General features: G+C 30.8%; 1 protein-coding gene across 1 annotated transcript in view; it reads right to left on the reverse strand.

The window, feature by feature from the left end:
• Positions 1-11,706: 11,706 nt before the first annotated feature.
• LOC129220172 (protein slit-like) overlaps positions 11,707-17,247 on the reverse strand; it is a 442,768-nt gene continuing 437,227 nt past the window's right edge. The window contains exon 34 of the mRNA XM_054854526.1: positions 11,707-15,427. Coding sequence (XP_054710501.1) covers positions 15,210-15,427 — 218 coding nt within the window. The 3' untranslated portion in view covers positions 11,707-15,209. The remainder of the gene's footprint in view (positions 15,428-17,247) is intronic.

Raw genomic sequence — 17,247 nt, forward strand, 5'->3', positions numbered from 1 at the left:
CTTCCATGGAGCAAATATAATGTTATTTAAGGGGGGGGGGTGAGGTTTGTCCAAATTTTGTCAAAATTCTTAAAATTTTCAGAACATTTCTGTTTAGTAATCATTTTGAAAAAAATTGTTAGCTTTTATTCCTGTTTAAAAAAAAAAAAGGCCAACCAAAACAGGGTTCTCCATCAAGGCAGCTTAAATTTCACCAGTTTTACAATATTTTTTCAAAACTAGCTGCATTTGCACAGTCTACCCTGAAAATGAGAGTTCTGTCAAGTGACACATGTTCAACAATCAGGCTTTAAAAAAAAGAAGAAAAAATTCCCGTGAATTTTTTTTTTTTTTTTGTAATATTAATAGGGGTTAACATTCGGGTTCACTGTTTTTCTGGCAATCTTCTCCCTTAAGGGCGGTTTGTCCTCAATAAATGTGAATTGCCGAGCATCTAAGGATCTCTGTACTGTATTTGGCAAAATCCGACATAAGCTGTCTATTTGTACAAGGCTAATATACACCCACAAACAAACATCCATTTATATTTTTATATATTATAGTGTCTCCCCCATAAAAAAATGTAAGTTGATGTTTCAAGTCATACACCCTCTTATATTTTTCCTTTTATGTCAAAACAATTGTAAAAAAAAGAGTTTGGTATAATTTGAACAATCGCAATACGTGCCAACTTGCATCTGAAAGTGTGAACCAGTACTATGTGTTAGATGGATCAACAAAAAAACTTTTTTTTGGAAGTTCCAAATTTCATGTTGATGAAAAGTTGCCTATTTTAAGAAATTTTCAAGCTGAAAAATATAAACAGTAAAGTAGGTAATTTGGTTTAAATTGAATTTTTTGTTCTCCTGCAATATTTAAGTTTCCCACATAATACTCAAACATATGGATTTTTTCAAGTTTAAATTATTTTTTTCATTTTAATATATATATATATATATATATATATATATATATATATATATATATATATATATATATATATATATATATATATAATAAAAGTGAAAAATATTGAAAAGACCACACAAAGAGCCCATAGATGCGCAACGCAGCAAAACTAAAAAGCCAAGTAAATATAAAATTAAGCAAACAGAATTTCAAATATTAAACAAATTATAAATAATAAATGATGATAAAAAGGAAAAATGCAAACAGCTATTAAGTAGGAATAGATAAAGAGTGAATCCAGAGCTCATCAGCCGTGGAGGATTCATTAATTATTATCAAAAGACCAAAATTTTAACTATGAACTAGAAGAGAATGTTTAAGCTCCAGTACATGTAATATAGAGTAACAATGGGCAAAAGCACCACTTGCTAAGCTAAAAACAATAAACTAGAGCTCAAACCTAAAACTAAAAGCAGGGGGTTTCGCCTCGACTAATTAGTGGAACTTGTCCTCCTAATCGAAATTATCGAAAAAATTAATCTTTTATCTGAAGACATTCTTAGTTCAAGAAATGGAGAAAACAGATGAATGGATAAAAAAAGCCACTGTGAAGTGAAATCTTGTCAAAAATGTTCCCATTTTACCCAGGTGCCCTACAGACAGCTCAACAAAGAGAGAAACCTCTCATAGAATAAAGGAGCAAAATCTGGTTTGATCTTGATTTTCAGCACTGGGAAAGGAGGGCCTATTATTACATTTGATGTCAACAGTTTTATGCAAAAAGTGTCAGGAAAAGTTACCACACGGATACCTGGCTTGTGGCAGCTTAGTGTTCATAGCGACTTTGTTTTTGATCCTTCATTGTCTGCTCTTTCTATCATTGCAAAGCAGAATTTGCCAAGTGTTGGATTGTTCTCATATAGGGGAACATGAGCTGGTTTTGGACCGTAGTGAGACAGGTTAGTTTTACCCTACTGATGATCGTTGTTGCAATGTTAATCCTGCTGAGTATAAGAGAACTGCAAGTCAGACACTGGTACATGGCTTGATCTAAAGCCCTGGATCCGTCTCTTAAGTGGGAACACACTTTGATCCATGCACTGCGCGCCGCTTTCGACTGCGATTGGAGGCGGGCAGTCACGTGGGTTCAGTTCGCCATTTTGTGTTGTTGCCTGTGTGATTTCACTGTGCGGAATACTAGATATTTTCTCTTTGCTATTCGTATTTTTCATCAAACGCTATCTTTAATGTGACGATGCCTTGGTGTAGTGCATTAAGATGTTCTAACAGTTCAAAATTACTATATCGAAGTACATTGAAAGATTATTTATGTATTTTAAATATTTTCATCAATACTGCTGCGCAATTTCGGATACTTTATGAAACTCTTGTTGAAATTGTAATATTTTTTACTTTTCATGAAACTGTCTGATGGTTTGTTAATTTTCATGGGATAATAAGGACATTCACTAAAATCATCATAAATAGTTCCTTCAAATATTGTAAAGCTCAACTATGTAACGGCATCTAATAAATTGCTAGCAGTAGTAAAATATTTGCCCTGTTTTCAAAACTGATTTTTCTGAGTTTAAGATAACAAAACCGCCAAAATTTAAATATTCTAGTTATTTTATTTATTTTTAATGTAAATTTTCTATTGTTTAGTTAGTTCCAAAATGTCTCAATAACTGTAGCAAAATTATTTTAAGAACACGTCGTTTTGCTTTTAATTGTGTCATAGCCATGAATTTCAGTGTGTTGCCAAGTTAATTATTTATCTATTTTGCACGTAAAAATTACGATATTAATAGTAAGAAATTATTCATTAAAAAAATTTAAGCTTCTTTGAGATTACAGTAACATGTAACTCAAGCCAAGTTATATAATTATGTGAAATTTTTTTTTATTTATTTATTTATTTATTTTTTTTTTTTTGCCCGGAAAAAAATCTGTTTTCGTTTAATTTTTATTTTGATGTAAAAACTTTTTTAATATATATATATATATATATATATATATATATATATATATATATATATATATATATATATATATATATATATATATATATATATGAATTATCCCAGTATCTGTTAATTTACAAACTCATTATTACTATTTATAACAGTTCGTCACAGGTGTAATCTGCACTCTTTTATTTGAATTCCTATTGGTATCAAATATTTCAATTATTATTATTTTTTTAATATTGATTTAAAACTGGTTACATTTTATTATCAGTTCGTTGAATTTTTATGAACTAGTAGTATCCTTAAAAATCAGGTTTAAATGAAAGGCATTTTTTAATGTAAAATCGTCATTTAGAAACAAGAGAGTGTTGGTAAAAAAAAGAAAGAAAACTACACACATTAGTAATATAAATGATACTGCTTTGCATGAATAAGTTAAAACTCTTGCCCACAAATAATTTATGACATAACTAATTTAGCTCACTACTGTTCTACTCAGTAGTGGATTTAAGGGGGGGGAGGAGGCCCGTGCCCCCCCCCAAAAGGATGAATTTATTTAAATATTTTATTCACAATTTTTTAACTGACTTCTCCATAGCGTGTTTTTTTTATATGGTTAATTAAACAGAACACAAAACACACATAGAGCATATTTTGAATAATAGCATTTTTATTTGCTAAAGAAGTCATACTCGAGCCCTAGAGTGGCAGAATACATTTATACATTTAACTCGCTGGTTTTGAATTCAAGGGAACGTAATATCGCGATTCGTCCACTAATTTTTCTTTGATGGAATCAATAACTAACATTCTTCAAAAAACGTGCAGGCGTGCCTAAAAGAATTATTTTGATCCAGGAAGCTATTTGCGAAATAAAAGCTTTTTCTTTTTCAGCTTATAAAAAATGCAAAATGAAAGAAATCACATCGTAGTTTCTTGAGAAAACCATGATATTAATGGAGGCGGTATGTAATATGAATATGTTATTTCAACTGTATCATGGCTTCAAGAACAATCAGCAACTGCTTCGAAATCCACACAGAAACTGTCCTGAATTTTTCAGTAAAACTTATATGTTTAATAGCTATGATTTTCTTAATTAAATAATATTTTATAGTTAAAATACTATAAAATAATATTAAAACCTCGAATGAGGTATGGGTATATTTTTTTATTAAATAACCTTGCCCTCGTGTTATAATCATTACGACATTGTTCCTAAAATTAAAACCGCTAATTGTATAGCATTTCGGTAACATTATTATGGTTTATTATTTAATTGGCTTGAAACATTAAAGATGTTTTACGTCCACATTCAAAGTATATTGGTACGTAATATGTATGTTCTTAGAAGTGGATCATTAGCTTTAGGGGTCCTAAAAAAATTTAAAAAAAGACATTTTAAAATAATGAAAACTTTGTTATGAAACACCGTATGTGGCAGGGGGAAGGAGGAGGTGCTACTCAATTTCCCGGGTCCCCTCCGAGAGATTTTTCTGTATCCGCCCTTGGTTCTACTACACCAACTTTCTAATAATAAAACGCATATTTAAAACACTTCAAGTAATTTGTATCTCAGAAGTTCTATATGGGGGGAAAAAAAAGAAATTACTCTTAAAAATAGTCGAAAATTTCTTCAAAACACCTTTTTACTAATATTCGGTTTAATAATAAAAAAAAAATATTTTACTAAGGTGAAATTCGACATTTTTGTATGTATATTATCAGTTACATAAGTTACGATCAAAAATCTGCAAACATTCGTTGATAAAAAGATACTTTTCAATGAGAAACTCTGCATTTTTCTACTGTTGAGATAGGAAGAAAGTTGAGGAACGACACAAAATGGTGGACACTGGAGCGTGTCGCCACTTAAGAGACGGATCGAGGGCTTTAGCTTGATCAAGTAACCAGTGTGCAGGAAAAGTTAAAGTTAAAAAAAAATCTGTGTTTCACTGAGCATTTTAGACCCCAAAAATTGAGAAAATGCAAAGATTCCAAATACATTTGTTTTTTGTGTCAATGAAGTTCTCAATGAAAAAAATAAAATAAATGAGTTCATCTGAAAATTTTACATAATTAAAAGTAAGTAGAGTCTGACCACTGATTAGATGGAAAGGTGAACATCCGGTTTACAGGCGGAAATGGACGCATCTATTAGTTCTCGGTGATGCCAGATTTTGCAGAGGTATGTTGGCCTCTAAATTAAACAGAGTCACATTCAAATGAGTGGAACATTCATTTCACATCATCACATTTTTACTCCCCCCCCCCCCCCATGCATACAGATTGACTCGTCTCAACTGGATATTGGCCAATTCCATAATCCGTAAGCAGGCTAATTGGTTGGTCTATGGAAAAATAGGGTTTTTGTTTTTTGTTCAAGATGGTATTTTTATTTGTTCACTACTTGTATTGATAAGTGTATTACAGATTTTGTACTGTTAAATATTGAAAAAAGATTTTATAACGCTCAGCTTTTGTCAATGTTATGATTTTGTAAGTTTAATAAAGTTTTATTTTCTAATGTTTAAATTTTTTACTTGATTTATTATTTACCTAAGTTCTTGGAATGTATTAACATTCCAAGAATACACACATATAAGAGAGAACCTTTTCTGACATAAAATCACAATAGTCTCATTTGTATTTTAAATAATGAAAGGAATAGTCACCTGGTTGAATATAAGTGCCTCATAATTTTGGAATTTTTGATTATATGAAGTTGCAACCTTGAAAGTTTTCCCTGTGACAAAACTTAAGTAGGGGGCATGAAAACTTGCTGAATGTTACTTTATCGCTTCAAACAATATGTTTTAAAATCATCTTGACAGATAACTGGTTTCTGTTATGAAAAACTGCCCAAGCGCTTCAATTGGAATTACAACATTTATACAATTTAGAGCCTCCTCATCCTATGAGCAGCGGCTCTAATGAAAAAAGAATGAAGAAAATAGAAATTTTTTGAGTTTCTTTTCTATTGTATACTGGAGGGTTATGGAGGTACCCATTGCCCCTCTGTACTAGCATTTTAAAGGATAACCTAGCATTACTCGAATTGAATGCACCTCAACATGTGTATATATGAGTAACGAGAATCAGCAAAAAAGTACTTTTCGTACTTTTTAGCTTGATTTTCCTTCAGAATTTAGCTTGAAATCCCTTCAGAAGACTTCGAAGTTGATGTGATTTCAAGAAATTTGCATTCAAAAAATGAAAATGTGTTAATAGTAAATTGTTTAAACTTAATATTGAATTTATTTCATGTAGTTATACATGCTTGCAATTTCTTCAGAATTCTACTGCTTGTATTAGGAAAGAACTTCGGTTTTTAAAAAGTATATAGTAAAAAAATCCATCAATATAAATTCAAACGTTTGATAGTTATGTATGCCTTTTTTTTCCTTGCTGGTATGTAATGTAGTTATTAAATTAGAATTTGTAACTACATCACACTTTGTAACAATTTGATCTATAGTCCAAATAACTGAATCCTCCCCCACTTTTTTTTTGTTTATTTTTTTGTTTCTCTAAAATTCAGGAGTTTTGTAAAATAGATATACCTGTAATTTTCAGTATGGCAGAATGAAGTTTAGTTAAATCGGAGAAATAAGTTTAAAGTAATTTTAAGTAACTTTAAAGTAAAAAAGTTTTAAATTAGAAATTTCATGTTATTTGTGACCTAAAATATTTTGTTGCATACAAAGTACTAAGCACAATTAGTTCAAACTTTTTGCCTTCTTTAAATAGTTAAGTTTTTAGATATAGTAGCACTTAAAGCACAATAAAATGCTTCAAATTGGTTATCATGTACATTCAGGCAAGGGGGTTGCTTGAAACCAAAAACTTCTTTCCTCAATCAACATTAATTTTGAAGCTGGTGCTTTGTAATAAGATAATAATACTGCAATGTTTAATATTGTTTGAACTTCATTTTAATTATCCTAAAAATGTTCTAAAATTTCATCTAAATTGTATCATAATTTCTTTAAACGCTTTTGCCGCTGAGTCCGGACAATAGCTTGTCTCAGGCCCAAAGCTTTAATTTTCGGGATGGTAGAAATTCTGAATTTGGCGAATAAAATACGGGTATAAGCTCATAAATATAGCTAATAAAAAGACATTTGGGCATTAAAGAATTGCAGTTATGTCCCAAATTTGCCGACTAAAGATATTTTTGGAAGGTCATAGCGACCTCCCACCGGACCACTCTTGGCTTGGCTGCACAGTTGTAGATTTTGATTAAAATTAACATAGAGGGTGATATTGATAACCCATAAAAGGTCTTTAAAAACATTTCAAAGTATTCGTCCATTTTGAGGGAAGGGGGGGGGGGCGTGAGCTCCCGTATGTGTCCAAAGGGGGGCGCAGAGCCTATAAGATTGAGAACCCCTGCTTTAGAGGAAATGTAACGGAGCTCTTGGATAAGGCATTTAACTAAGGATGTAGCTTTTCAAAATAATAGAATTCAAATAACAAAGACTTACGTACTAACAGCTCTAAAATGTAACAAGTTTTACTTATAATTTGAAGCTTCTGGAGTCAACAATCCAATATTGCTTCTGCATAAATATTGTACTTGTACATGTCTAATGCTCCAACAGTTCTAAAAATTGTAAGTTTTAGTTATAGTTTGAAGTTTATAGAGTTGACATTCTAATATTACAGCTACATCAGTATTGTGCATATATCTTTTGATTTCATGCGTATAAGTGATGTTTCATCTGGATTTTGAGGGAAAAAAATCTTCAAAGTGTAATTTCCCTCTCTCTAATAACTCGCTTAAGAATTTGAGTCGACCCAAAAAAGTGTATACAGTAGAAGACCGTTTTAACACCAACCTTTATAACGCAATTCTCTATAAACTGCACTGCTTTTCAGAAGTAAACAACAGGTTTCAAAGTTTAAAAAAATCCCTCTGTTTTGCTTTGCAACAATAAAAATTGTCAGGCAAATTAAATTTTGAAAGTTTTTCATCTTTCCATCTTATTTCATAGCTTTTAAATTGAAAATTAGTACTCATAGTAAACAGAAAATACCAGATGCAGCTGTTATGCAAACCATGAAGATAGCAGAAGTGCAGGATTTTGATTGTGGAACATATTTATTTGTGAATAACTAATTGTAATATTGGTGCTTTAATACTCATTGCAGATAAAACTCATTCTGAAGTGCTAATATATAGATATATTCTGAATATTAGTTTCAAAATTTGTGAAATGATCTATATAACGCAAAAGCTCTCGTCCCAAGGTGTGCGTTATAACGGTCTTCTACTGTATTATACTCCAGTTAAATAATGATGTTTTTATTTAGTTTGTTTGTTCATTTATTTATTTATTTGGCATGTAAGATATGTACTGAAGAGTTAAAAATAAGAAAGGAAGTTTTTCATGAAAAATATTGTTCAATTACTTTTTAATTGTTTTGAAAAATTCTTATTTTTGCATTAAATACTGGTCCTACATTTTCTTACTTTTTTGTAAAAGTGTCCTACTTTTCCTACTTTTTGACCGTCATAGTGCGCTATGTCTCTAAAATGAAAATCTAAAAGTATTGCTCATATTGTTTCCTTTTCTTGTTGTGTGCAAAATTTTATTTCGCTTAGGACTTCGGGGTTGAACCTTATTACTTGTTTACAGTCCAAGACAATCATTTTAAGGCAAATATCCAGTGCAAGAACTAGAAGATAATTCTCTCTGGTGGGCAGAGCATCTAAAAGAAAGGAGCAGTTATTCAATTATATGTTGTGAGTATTTAGCAAGTGTGTAATGTTCAATGACACACCTTACAAGTTTCCTATTTTGGAATACTATTGAATACTTACTTTCAAGATGAAAAACGTTTCATCCGCAACAAGTCTCATATTGAATGATTTGATGGAGGACTGAAAATTGTGTCTTTATTTTATTTTTTTACTTATAGTTTTATTTCTAACATGCAAAATCATTAAACTTCAACTGAATGACAATGAGTTAATAGGTCCTAATCATTAACACAAAAGTGAACACTTTTTTTAAATTACATTTACTCATACTCTTTTCAGTGTAAGTAGTGCTGGGTTTTTTGTTGTTTTTGCATGTTGAATACACATTGTTTTCGAATTAAGAAAGTCATTTAATTAAAATATATTTATTATTTGGTAATTTTCATATCTCTTGAAACTTCTTAAAGCATTGCATTTTAAATCTCTTTGTATTGTAACAAAAATTGTCTGCTTTTATCTTTTACTTTTCAGCTCTTAATATTTGATTGTTTTTTTAAAAGTACCCATTAAAGTTTAATGCAATTTTGAAACATTTGAATTTAACTATTCGAATTGATGTCATGTGAATATCAGCTGTGAAGTTAATTCTTTATTTTATTCTGTTTTATGCACTTTCTAAACTACTTATTTTGTTTTTAATCTGCACACGTTCATTTCAACCTAGTTTCTTGTAAAAGTATCCTTAGAATTTTTTTTTTTTTGAAAAATATTTCTTTTACTGATTAATTGGCAAAATTTGACTGATTATAAGTACATAATTTGCAAAGTAGACAGTTAAACACTGCATCCTTAGTTTGTATATTATTTTTGTAACAATAACTTCTACCCCCCTCCTTCCCCCTGCTTTTTAGTCTTCCCCACACAACTGAAATTGCAAAAAAAGAAAAACTTACGTTACCTATATATTCATTTTCTGTCAATAAATAAATAATATTTTGCTGTTTTTCTGAAAAAAATTTGTGCCTTATGGGCTTAAGGAGAGTATTTCATTGTTTCAAGCCCTGTGGTAGACAAGGGGAATAGCAGATTTAAATTAGGACTTAATAAATGCATGACTATGATATTAGGTAGGTCAAGCATTAATAGATGCTGGAAATAAAAAGTAATTTGCTCGGAAAGAGATGAAAAGTTCTATGAAATGTGCTTCCTTATCGGTTTCAACTTTAAATTTAAATAGAGTGTTTCTTTTCTAAAACTTTATCTGAAGTAAGAGTCAGATGGGACATAATTCAGTTGTTTAACTTTATCAATATGAAAGATTTTAATGGTTTAAACTTTTGCTCGAAAAGCAGGACAAAGGATCATTGTTTTAAGCTTAAGCTATTCAAATATCAGGCTAATCTGGAAATTAGGAAAAATTATTACTTTAGTAGGGTTGTGGGAACTTGAAACAGCCTACCGCGAGAGGCTGTGATGAGTAAGGGGGGTTAATAGCTTTAGGAGGGCCATTGATCTTCATTGGAGACTAATAAACTGACTGACCTGCCTGCCTGGCTGGGCCCAGAGCCTGTTGCTGGTCATCACATTTACAAATACAAATGTGACGACCAGCAACAGGCTCTGGGCCCAGCTAGGCTGGTGCTAGTCAATTAATTAGTCCCCAATGAAGATCAATGGCCCTCTTAAAGCTATCCACCCCCTTGCTCATTACCGTCTCTTCCGGTAAGCTATTCCAAGTGCTTACGACCCTGCTAAAGTAGTAGTTTTTCCTGATTTCCAAGTTAGCCTGAGATTTAAATAGCTTAAAACAATGACCCCTTGTCCTGCTTTCCACGCAAAAATTTAATCCATTTACATCTTTCGTTTTGATAAATTTAAATAACTGAATCATGTCCCCTCTGACTCTCCTTTGCTCCAGGCTATACATGTTAAGCCTATTAAGTCTGGTATCATAATCTAAATCTGAGAGTCCCCTTACTAATTTAGTTACCCTTCTTTGAACCCTTTCCAATACAAAAATATCTTTCTTCAGATAAGGCGACCAAAACTGAACAGCGGACTCCAAATGAGGTCTTACTAAACTCCTATATAAAGGCAGAAGAACTTTTTTAGATTTGTTTGAAATAGATCTATTGATAAACCCAAGCATTTTGTTGGCTTTGTTACTAGCAATACTGCACTGTTGACTAAACTTGAAGTCCTGATTTATAAAGACACCCAGATCCATAGCATTTTCTGCCTGATTTATGATTGAACCCTGTAAATGATATCTCATACGCTTATTTCCATGACCTAAGTGTAGCCCTTGACATTTCCCTACATTTACTGCCATCCCCCATTTATCTGCCCACTTAGTAATATGATCTAAATCCTCTTGAAGCTGATTTACTTGTTCTTCATTTTCGACAATCCCCATAACTTTTACATCATCAGCAAAACAATTCATGCTTCGAGAAATATTTTCATTGATGTCATTCATAAATATAATAAACAAAAGAGGCCCTAAAACTGATCCCTGAGGAACCCAACTTAAAACGTCACTTCAATTAGAATGATTTCCTCTCACAACTACTCTTTGCTTCCTACCAGTGAGCCAATTTCTAACCCAAAGTAAAGTTTTTCCTCCTATTCCTATGTCAGCTAACTTGCTGAGAACATAATTTGTATTTGTTATTATTTTTACGTGTGAGACAACTTTCAACTCACTTGATTGTAACTGTCAAAAATTAAAGGATCAAATACCTAATTTGTGTATAATAATTCATAATAATTCCATGTTCATCAGTAACATAAAAAAATAATTTTGTTGTGTTGCGTACGCAAAATTTAATGATTTTGGCTTGCATTAGACTTTTTTCTTTTTTGTCTTAGATTTTTTCCACAAAAAGTCCTTTCAATGATTTTGTGAATTAATCACTTTGATGAAAACATGCTTGCAGTTATCATACCCTCATTTATTCAGTTGTACAATTCTGGAAAGGTAACTCATTATAATTTAGTTTTTACGTTATGAGTTTTATTAATGTTTGTAAAATTATGTAAACACGTTTATTATTTTGTTGTGCTTGTTTTTTTTACAAATAATGAATTTCTTGAAACTATAAAAATATCTTAAAAAAAGTAACACTTTTTAAATAGAAATGTGACCAGTTTATTTCTAAGAAGCAAGTGAATCACTCCTAATTGTTAAAGGAACATAACACAATGTAGGTGCAGCACAAATATACATATTAGTCAAAACAAAATGGTCATTAAATGTACACAAAGAGCAGTAAGCAAGTTGTGTTTTGAGTACACAAGTGATTGACCTATCGGCCAGTAACAATGGTGCTGAGTTTTTAATTTCGCTACATTATTTAAAAATGCCCAATACTGTGAAATACAATGTACATCAGAATCAGTATTAAATGAGGCACTTTACGCAAAAGCTAAAGACAAAATTAATCCAAGACATCATTAACGAAATAGGAATTTTAAGACAAGAAATTGGTCCATATAAATGTTTTGTGTCTGTTGAAAATTTGAAATAAGAGTATAGCTCTTAATTGAAATAAAATGAGCTAATAAATCTTCTTATAATGTGTATGTAGTAAATATTTGGTTGCAAAATTAGAAAAACAATGTATCTCAATACAGAATTAGAATTGCAAAAGTTAAGTGAGCCAAAAAAAAAAAAAGTTGTAAAATAAGTATCAACTATTAATGTGGTGAGATTTTTCTGTTTACTAAACATATTTAACTTATCTTTGTGGCCTAAATTTGATTCTAAATATTTTAGGAAATTAAAACAGTATTGAGAATTATTTTTAATAGCTAGTAGTATTTTAAACAGCCAGTGGCTAGTCGAAGCAATTTTATCCATAGTCACGTTTTTGAGATAGTCGCCACTTTTTTTTTAAAGTTGTAAATACTAAACAATATATAAATTAATTTTTTTTCTGTTTAAATTAACATTTATAAAGAATGCCAATAACATTAAGCTGTTGCCTTGTCCAAGGATAGTTTCATCAATGGAAAGAGGGGTAGAGTAATTCGCTTCTGAGAGCGGAAACCCTCATGTTTTTGTTCAAAAAATTTTTAGTCGCATGGGACATTGCATTGTCGTTAAAGTTTTGAGGTTTTAGGTGGCTACGATTTTTAATAGCCTTTTTTTTTTTTTTAAATAAAAGCGGTCGCTGGCGACTTCTAATTTTGCTTTATCTTTCAATTAGATTTACTATTAACGGCTGTTGTATGAAACACACATTAACTGTTACTAAAATTAGATGCTTTATTAATTCTAAAATTTTGATTTGGTTTAATTGATTGCAGTTTGATTTTTTTCCATCATGAAATGTTCATCATTTTGGTGAGATTTTTTCTTATACAAAAATAAAGTAACATTTTTTTGTACCACTTTGATAAAAAAATGTTTTTATACCTCTTTAAAATTATAATTATTTCACAGTACTTTAGTATTTAGATTATTCAAAAAAAGTTTTGGGGAAAATTTTAATTGAAATTATTCTATATAGGCCAATTTCTAAAATTTGTGATCATGTTTGATTTTATCAAGTTCAGCAAATGCGAAATAATCGCATTATTCTTACTGTATGTGTATCATTAAAATAACTTTATAGACTGGAAACAGTTTATAATGTTTTACTTATTAACTCACAAATTGCTTCATTGCAATTAGATTATTGAAGTTTCTCTTTTTTGCGCTATTGATCAATATGTTGGTCTCATATAAAATGATGATACGATCAACTATGATTATGAAACAAAATGTAACAAAATGTACCCTGTATGTACATAGCATTTCATTAAGTGAATAACACTAGCTCAACAAAGTTTTCTCGAGAGAAAAATGTACAAAACGTATATACCTACACAATTTTTTTTTAAAATTGAGATATTAAGTCACAAAATACAACATACAAAATAAATGGCATAACAACTAAGCCTAATCAAAACAGCATTTTGAAGCCAAGTGTTTGCACAACTTAGTGTGCTTTTGGTGTTTCTCTCACCGGTTATCCATATTGTTCTAAAACAACGATTTCTTGAAACATTGTGCCATCGTAGTAAAATGTACAAATACAAGTTATAAAAAGTCATGTGCTGCACAACTGGGCATTGGCTTTTTAGTTGTTAATTCTAAAAATGGACAAATAAATTCATTTTGATTAATAATGCGTCTAAAACTCTTAATGAAATAAAATCTTCAAAACTAGCATTGACAAACCCTAGTTAATCATTCAGTTATTTGTCATACAGTGGCCTTAGATATTCAACAATATTGTTAAGGGGTTAAACAGTACTGTAACCACATACGGTAACTTCTAATAATGTAACTACACTAAAAAATAAAAATAATTTAAAAAAAAAACATGCTAAAAAACCCTTTATTTAGCCGTTTTGACTGTTCATCATTATGCATTAGAAAATAACATGTTCTAGTGACAAATTAAATAACTAGTTCGTTTTGTTCATTTATTATTTTTAATTTTAAGAGATCTTTAAGAAATTGATGATTCTTTTTACAAATGTTGGAAATTTGAACACAGCTTTGATTTTGTCTTAAACACTTTCATTAACATAGAATCAAGTGTTTAAAGTTTCTTAGAATTCTATTTGAGCAATTATTTTTCTTTGATTTTAAAATTTTATGTATTGTTTTTGAATGGTGAATCATTTCGAACTTATATTCTTGAAAATGTATTTTTATAAAACATTTGAATATTTTTGCGATTTAAATATGAATACATGTTTGTTTGTTCTGTGAGGTTACAGTAGCTTAATTTTTTATTGCAATTAAATGAGCTACAATAAAATGTAAGAAAATATCATACAATAGAAAATAACTTGATTTTTTTTCTCGGATAAAAGTGTATGTTTTACATAAAGAAAAAACCAATCACAAAGGATGAATCAAACATAAATGAGAAATAAATTTTTTCGATCCACTTAAAGCATTTGTGTAAAATATGTAACATCCTGTTTAATTTTTATACTATTTACAATGCATTATTTGTCAACCTCTTGCTTAAATCCGTTCTTGATTACAAAACAAAATACAAAAAACTAAAAGTCAACCAAAAATTTTAAATATTCTGATGAAAAACAATACCTTATAATACAAATACATCTTAATATTAAGAATGAGAAATTATACAAAAAGTATGATTTTATACAAATATGCAAGCTTAAAAACAAGTTCTACTCGATTAACTAGTAAGTAGTCTGTTTCATAAAATTTAAGACAAATCAGAAACAAAACATGAAGTTGATTTTTGTTTGTGTGCCCCTTTTGTGCAGCTTGGTTGTACTTCACTGTCCTTGTGCTTTGAAGCTGATTGATTATTGAAAATAATTCAGGAAGGGGTCAAGAAGATCTATTTCAGACTAAAATAAATGCCATCAATGCAGTCTTGTCCTTTATCCTCTGTATCAATTGTCAACAAATCATAACATTTACACCAGCTCTCGCAGAAGGAATTCGAATTGGTTCCAATGCTCACCTGCCTCCAGACGAATCCAGAAAAACATAAAATAATATTTAAATTTTGCTTTGATTCCATGACAGTCATTTTTGAATTATTTTCAAGAGTCGCACATGAATCACATTCAGACGACAATTGCGATGAAACAAGAATAGAATGTTAACATTTCTGAACACATTTACATTTTCTTATGACATCAATTTGTGTTGTGTATTTTGTTCCATTGGGGCAGAGCATGCGCACGCTGCGACGTTTCTTCTTCTGGGGCCTGCAGCATTGACAGGAACCAATGCAATTTGCCATTTTGATCATCTTGTTTGAACGGCAACCATTTTCCTCCAGGTATTCTCTGTATTGTTCTTTTTGACAAGTTGGTGCTAGAACAGTAAGTTCTGTACATTAGTGTAGCCTGAACTTAGTACTACATGAAAGCAATATTTGATATTTTGAAAATTTATTGAAAGATCTCTTTATAGGAAGTTGTAAAATTTGATACATAAGGGGGGCTACAGGGCCATTCCATTCAAAAGCTGCCATTTTGTCATGCATGTGACACCTAATATATTTCAATAGAAAATAATAATTTTAAAAGGAAATGAACGAAGTGTTTTACGCCAGAAGTGAGAGGTGACACATCCAAGCACTTTTCAAAAAACTACCATGAGTCCACCTACTTCAATTGGACTAAATCTATCCCCTCATTTTTTAAATTACTCAAATACACCCTGTTCATAGGCGGATTTACGGGGGTGCCAGGGGGTGCGCCGCACCCCCAAAATTTTTGGTTAGGATTTGAAAAAAATTAGTTTAGTATATTTCACTTAGAAACGCAGTTGGGGGAAAAATCATAGCTGCTGTACTAGTAAATTTACTTGAATCCAGTGTATCACCACACGTCGCTAGTGCAAGAAAAACATAACTGTGCTCATATTAAGAATTAATTATCCATTTTGAAAAAAAAAAAAAAACCTAATAAATAATTTCATGCAAATAAAGAAACTTCTCTAACAATTTATTGTTCCGTGCTGTGTTATCGTATAGAATAATTGCATGTTCTGTAATTGGGTTTTTATTCGTATATCAATACCAATTCTTCTATTTTGAAACAACAATGGCTAATAAAGTTCAAAAAAAAAATGACTATTGCAAGAAACTTTATCAATAAAATAAAATCTACACCGAAATAAACCGAAAATCAACATTTTTAAGGTAAATTTTCAAAAATTTTTGAAGGAGGGCTCTCGGACATTTTGCTGCAGTGGTGCATCGAGGGGGGAGAGGGCACAAGACTGGTGACCCTCCCCCACAAAATGCTGAATAGATATTTTTAAAAAAATATTTTTTATCATTCTTTAATATTCAACAGCTTCAGATTATTGGCGGCAAATTGTGTGCCTCCTCCCCCCTCCTCGCACAATCCCCTTTCTTTCATTTCTCCCCCTCCCCCTCTTTTCATTTTTTCTATTTCATTTTCATTTTTTCTGTTAGTCCTCAAAATTTTTCTTCTCCAAAGCACTTTTTCCAGCTAAAGTTATTACAGAGTATCTCAAATTTCGTTTCTTGGGCTTCACGCAATATTTCCAAGGAAGATCTTCTAATCACCTAAATATATCGAAAATCGTTTAAAAGTGCGTTTTTGGAGCTTCAGTTTCGAAAAACTGCAGTGTCCCTAACGTTACCAAATATGGTCTTACACTAGTGTTTTTAAGACTTTAATTTTGGAAAATATTCAAACAAGGGCCTCCGACCCCCTTTCTCTAATATCACCAAAAAGTGTTATTGGTTTTGAATATTTTGGTTTTGAAAACTACTATTTTGAAATATTTAAGTGGGAAAATCCTTTTTTTTTTTTTTAATACCATGGAGTATTTCAGAAGAATTTCATTTTTAGGACTTCAATTTCGAAAATTTTCCAGGGGAGAGCTCCAGAACACCCCGTCTAATAACAGCATCAAAAATTGTCATCCGTAGTATTTTTGGAACTTCAATTATAAAAAGTTTAATAGGTAGCGTCGGGGAGGGGAGGGGGGTACGTATTTCTATCTGCCTTTTTAAAAATCGATTAGAGACAGTCTATGAGTCTCATTTCTAACCCAAACTATAAATATGGACTATGATCACATTTATAAGACTAAAATTTCTAAAAATAGCCTTGGAGCCACACATACCTTTCTTGCCCCTAAAATATCACCAAGAA

Source organism: Uloborus diversus, chromosome 4 (genome assembly GCF_026930045.1).
Source record: "Uloborus diversus isolate 005 chromosome 4, Udiv.v.3.1, whole genome shotgun sequence".
Classification (NCBI taxonomy): domain Eukaryota; kingdom Metazoa; phylum Arthropoda; class Arachnida; order Araneae; family Uloboridae; genus Uloborus; species Uloborus diversus.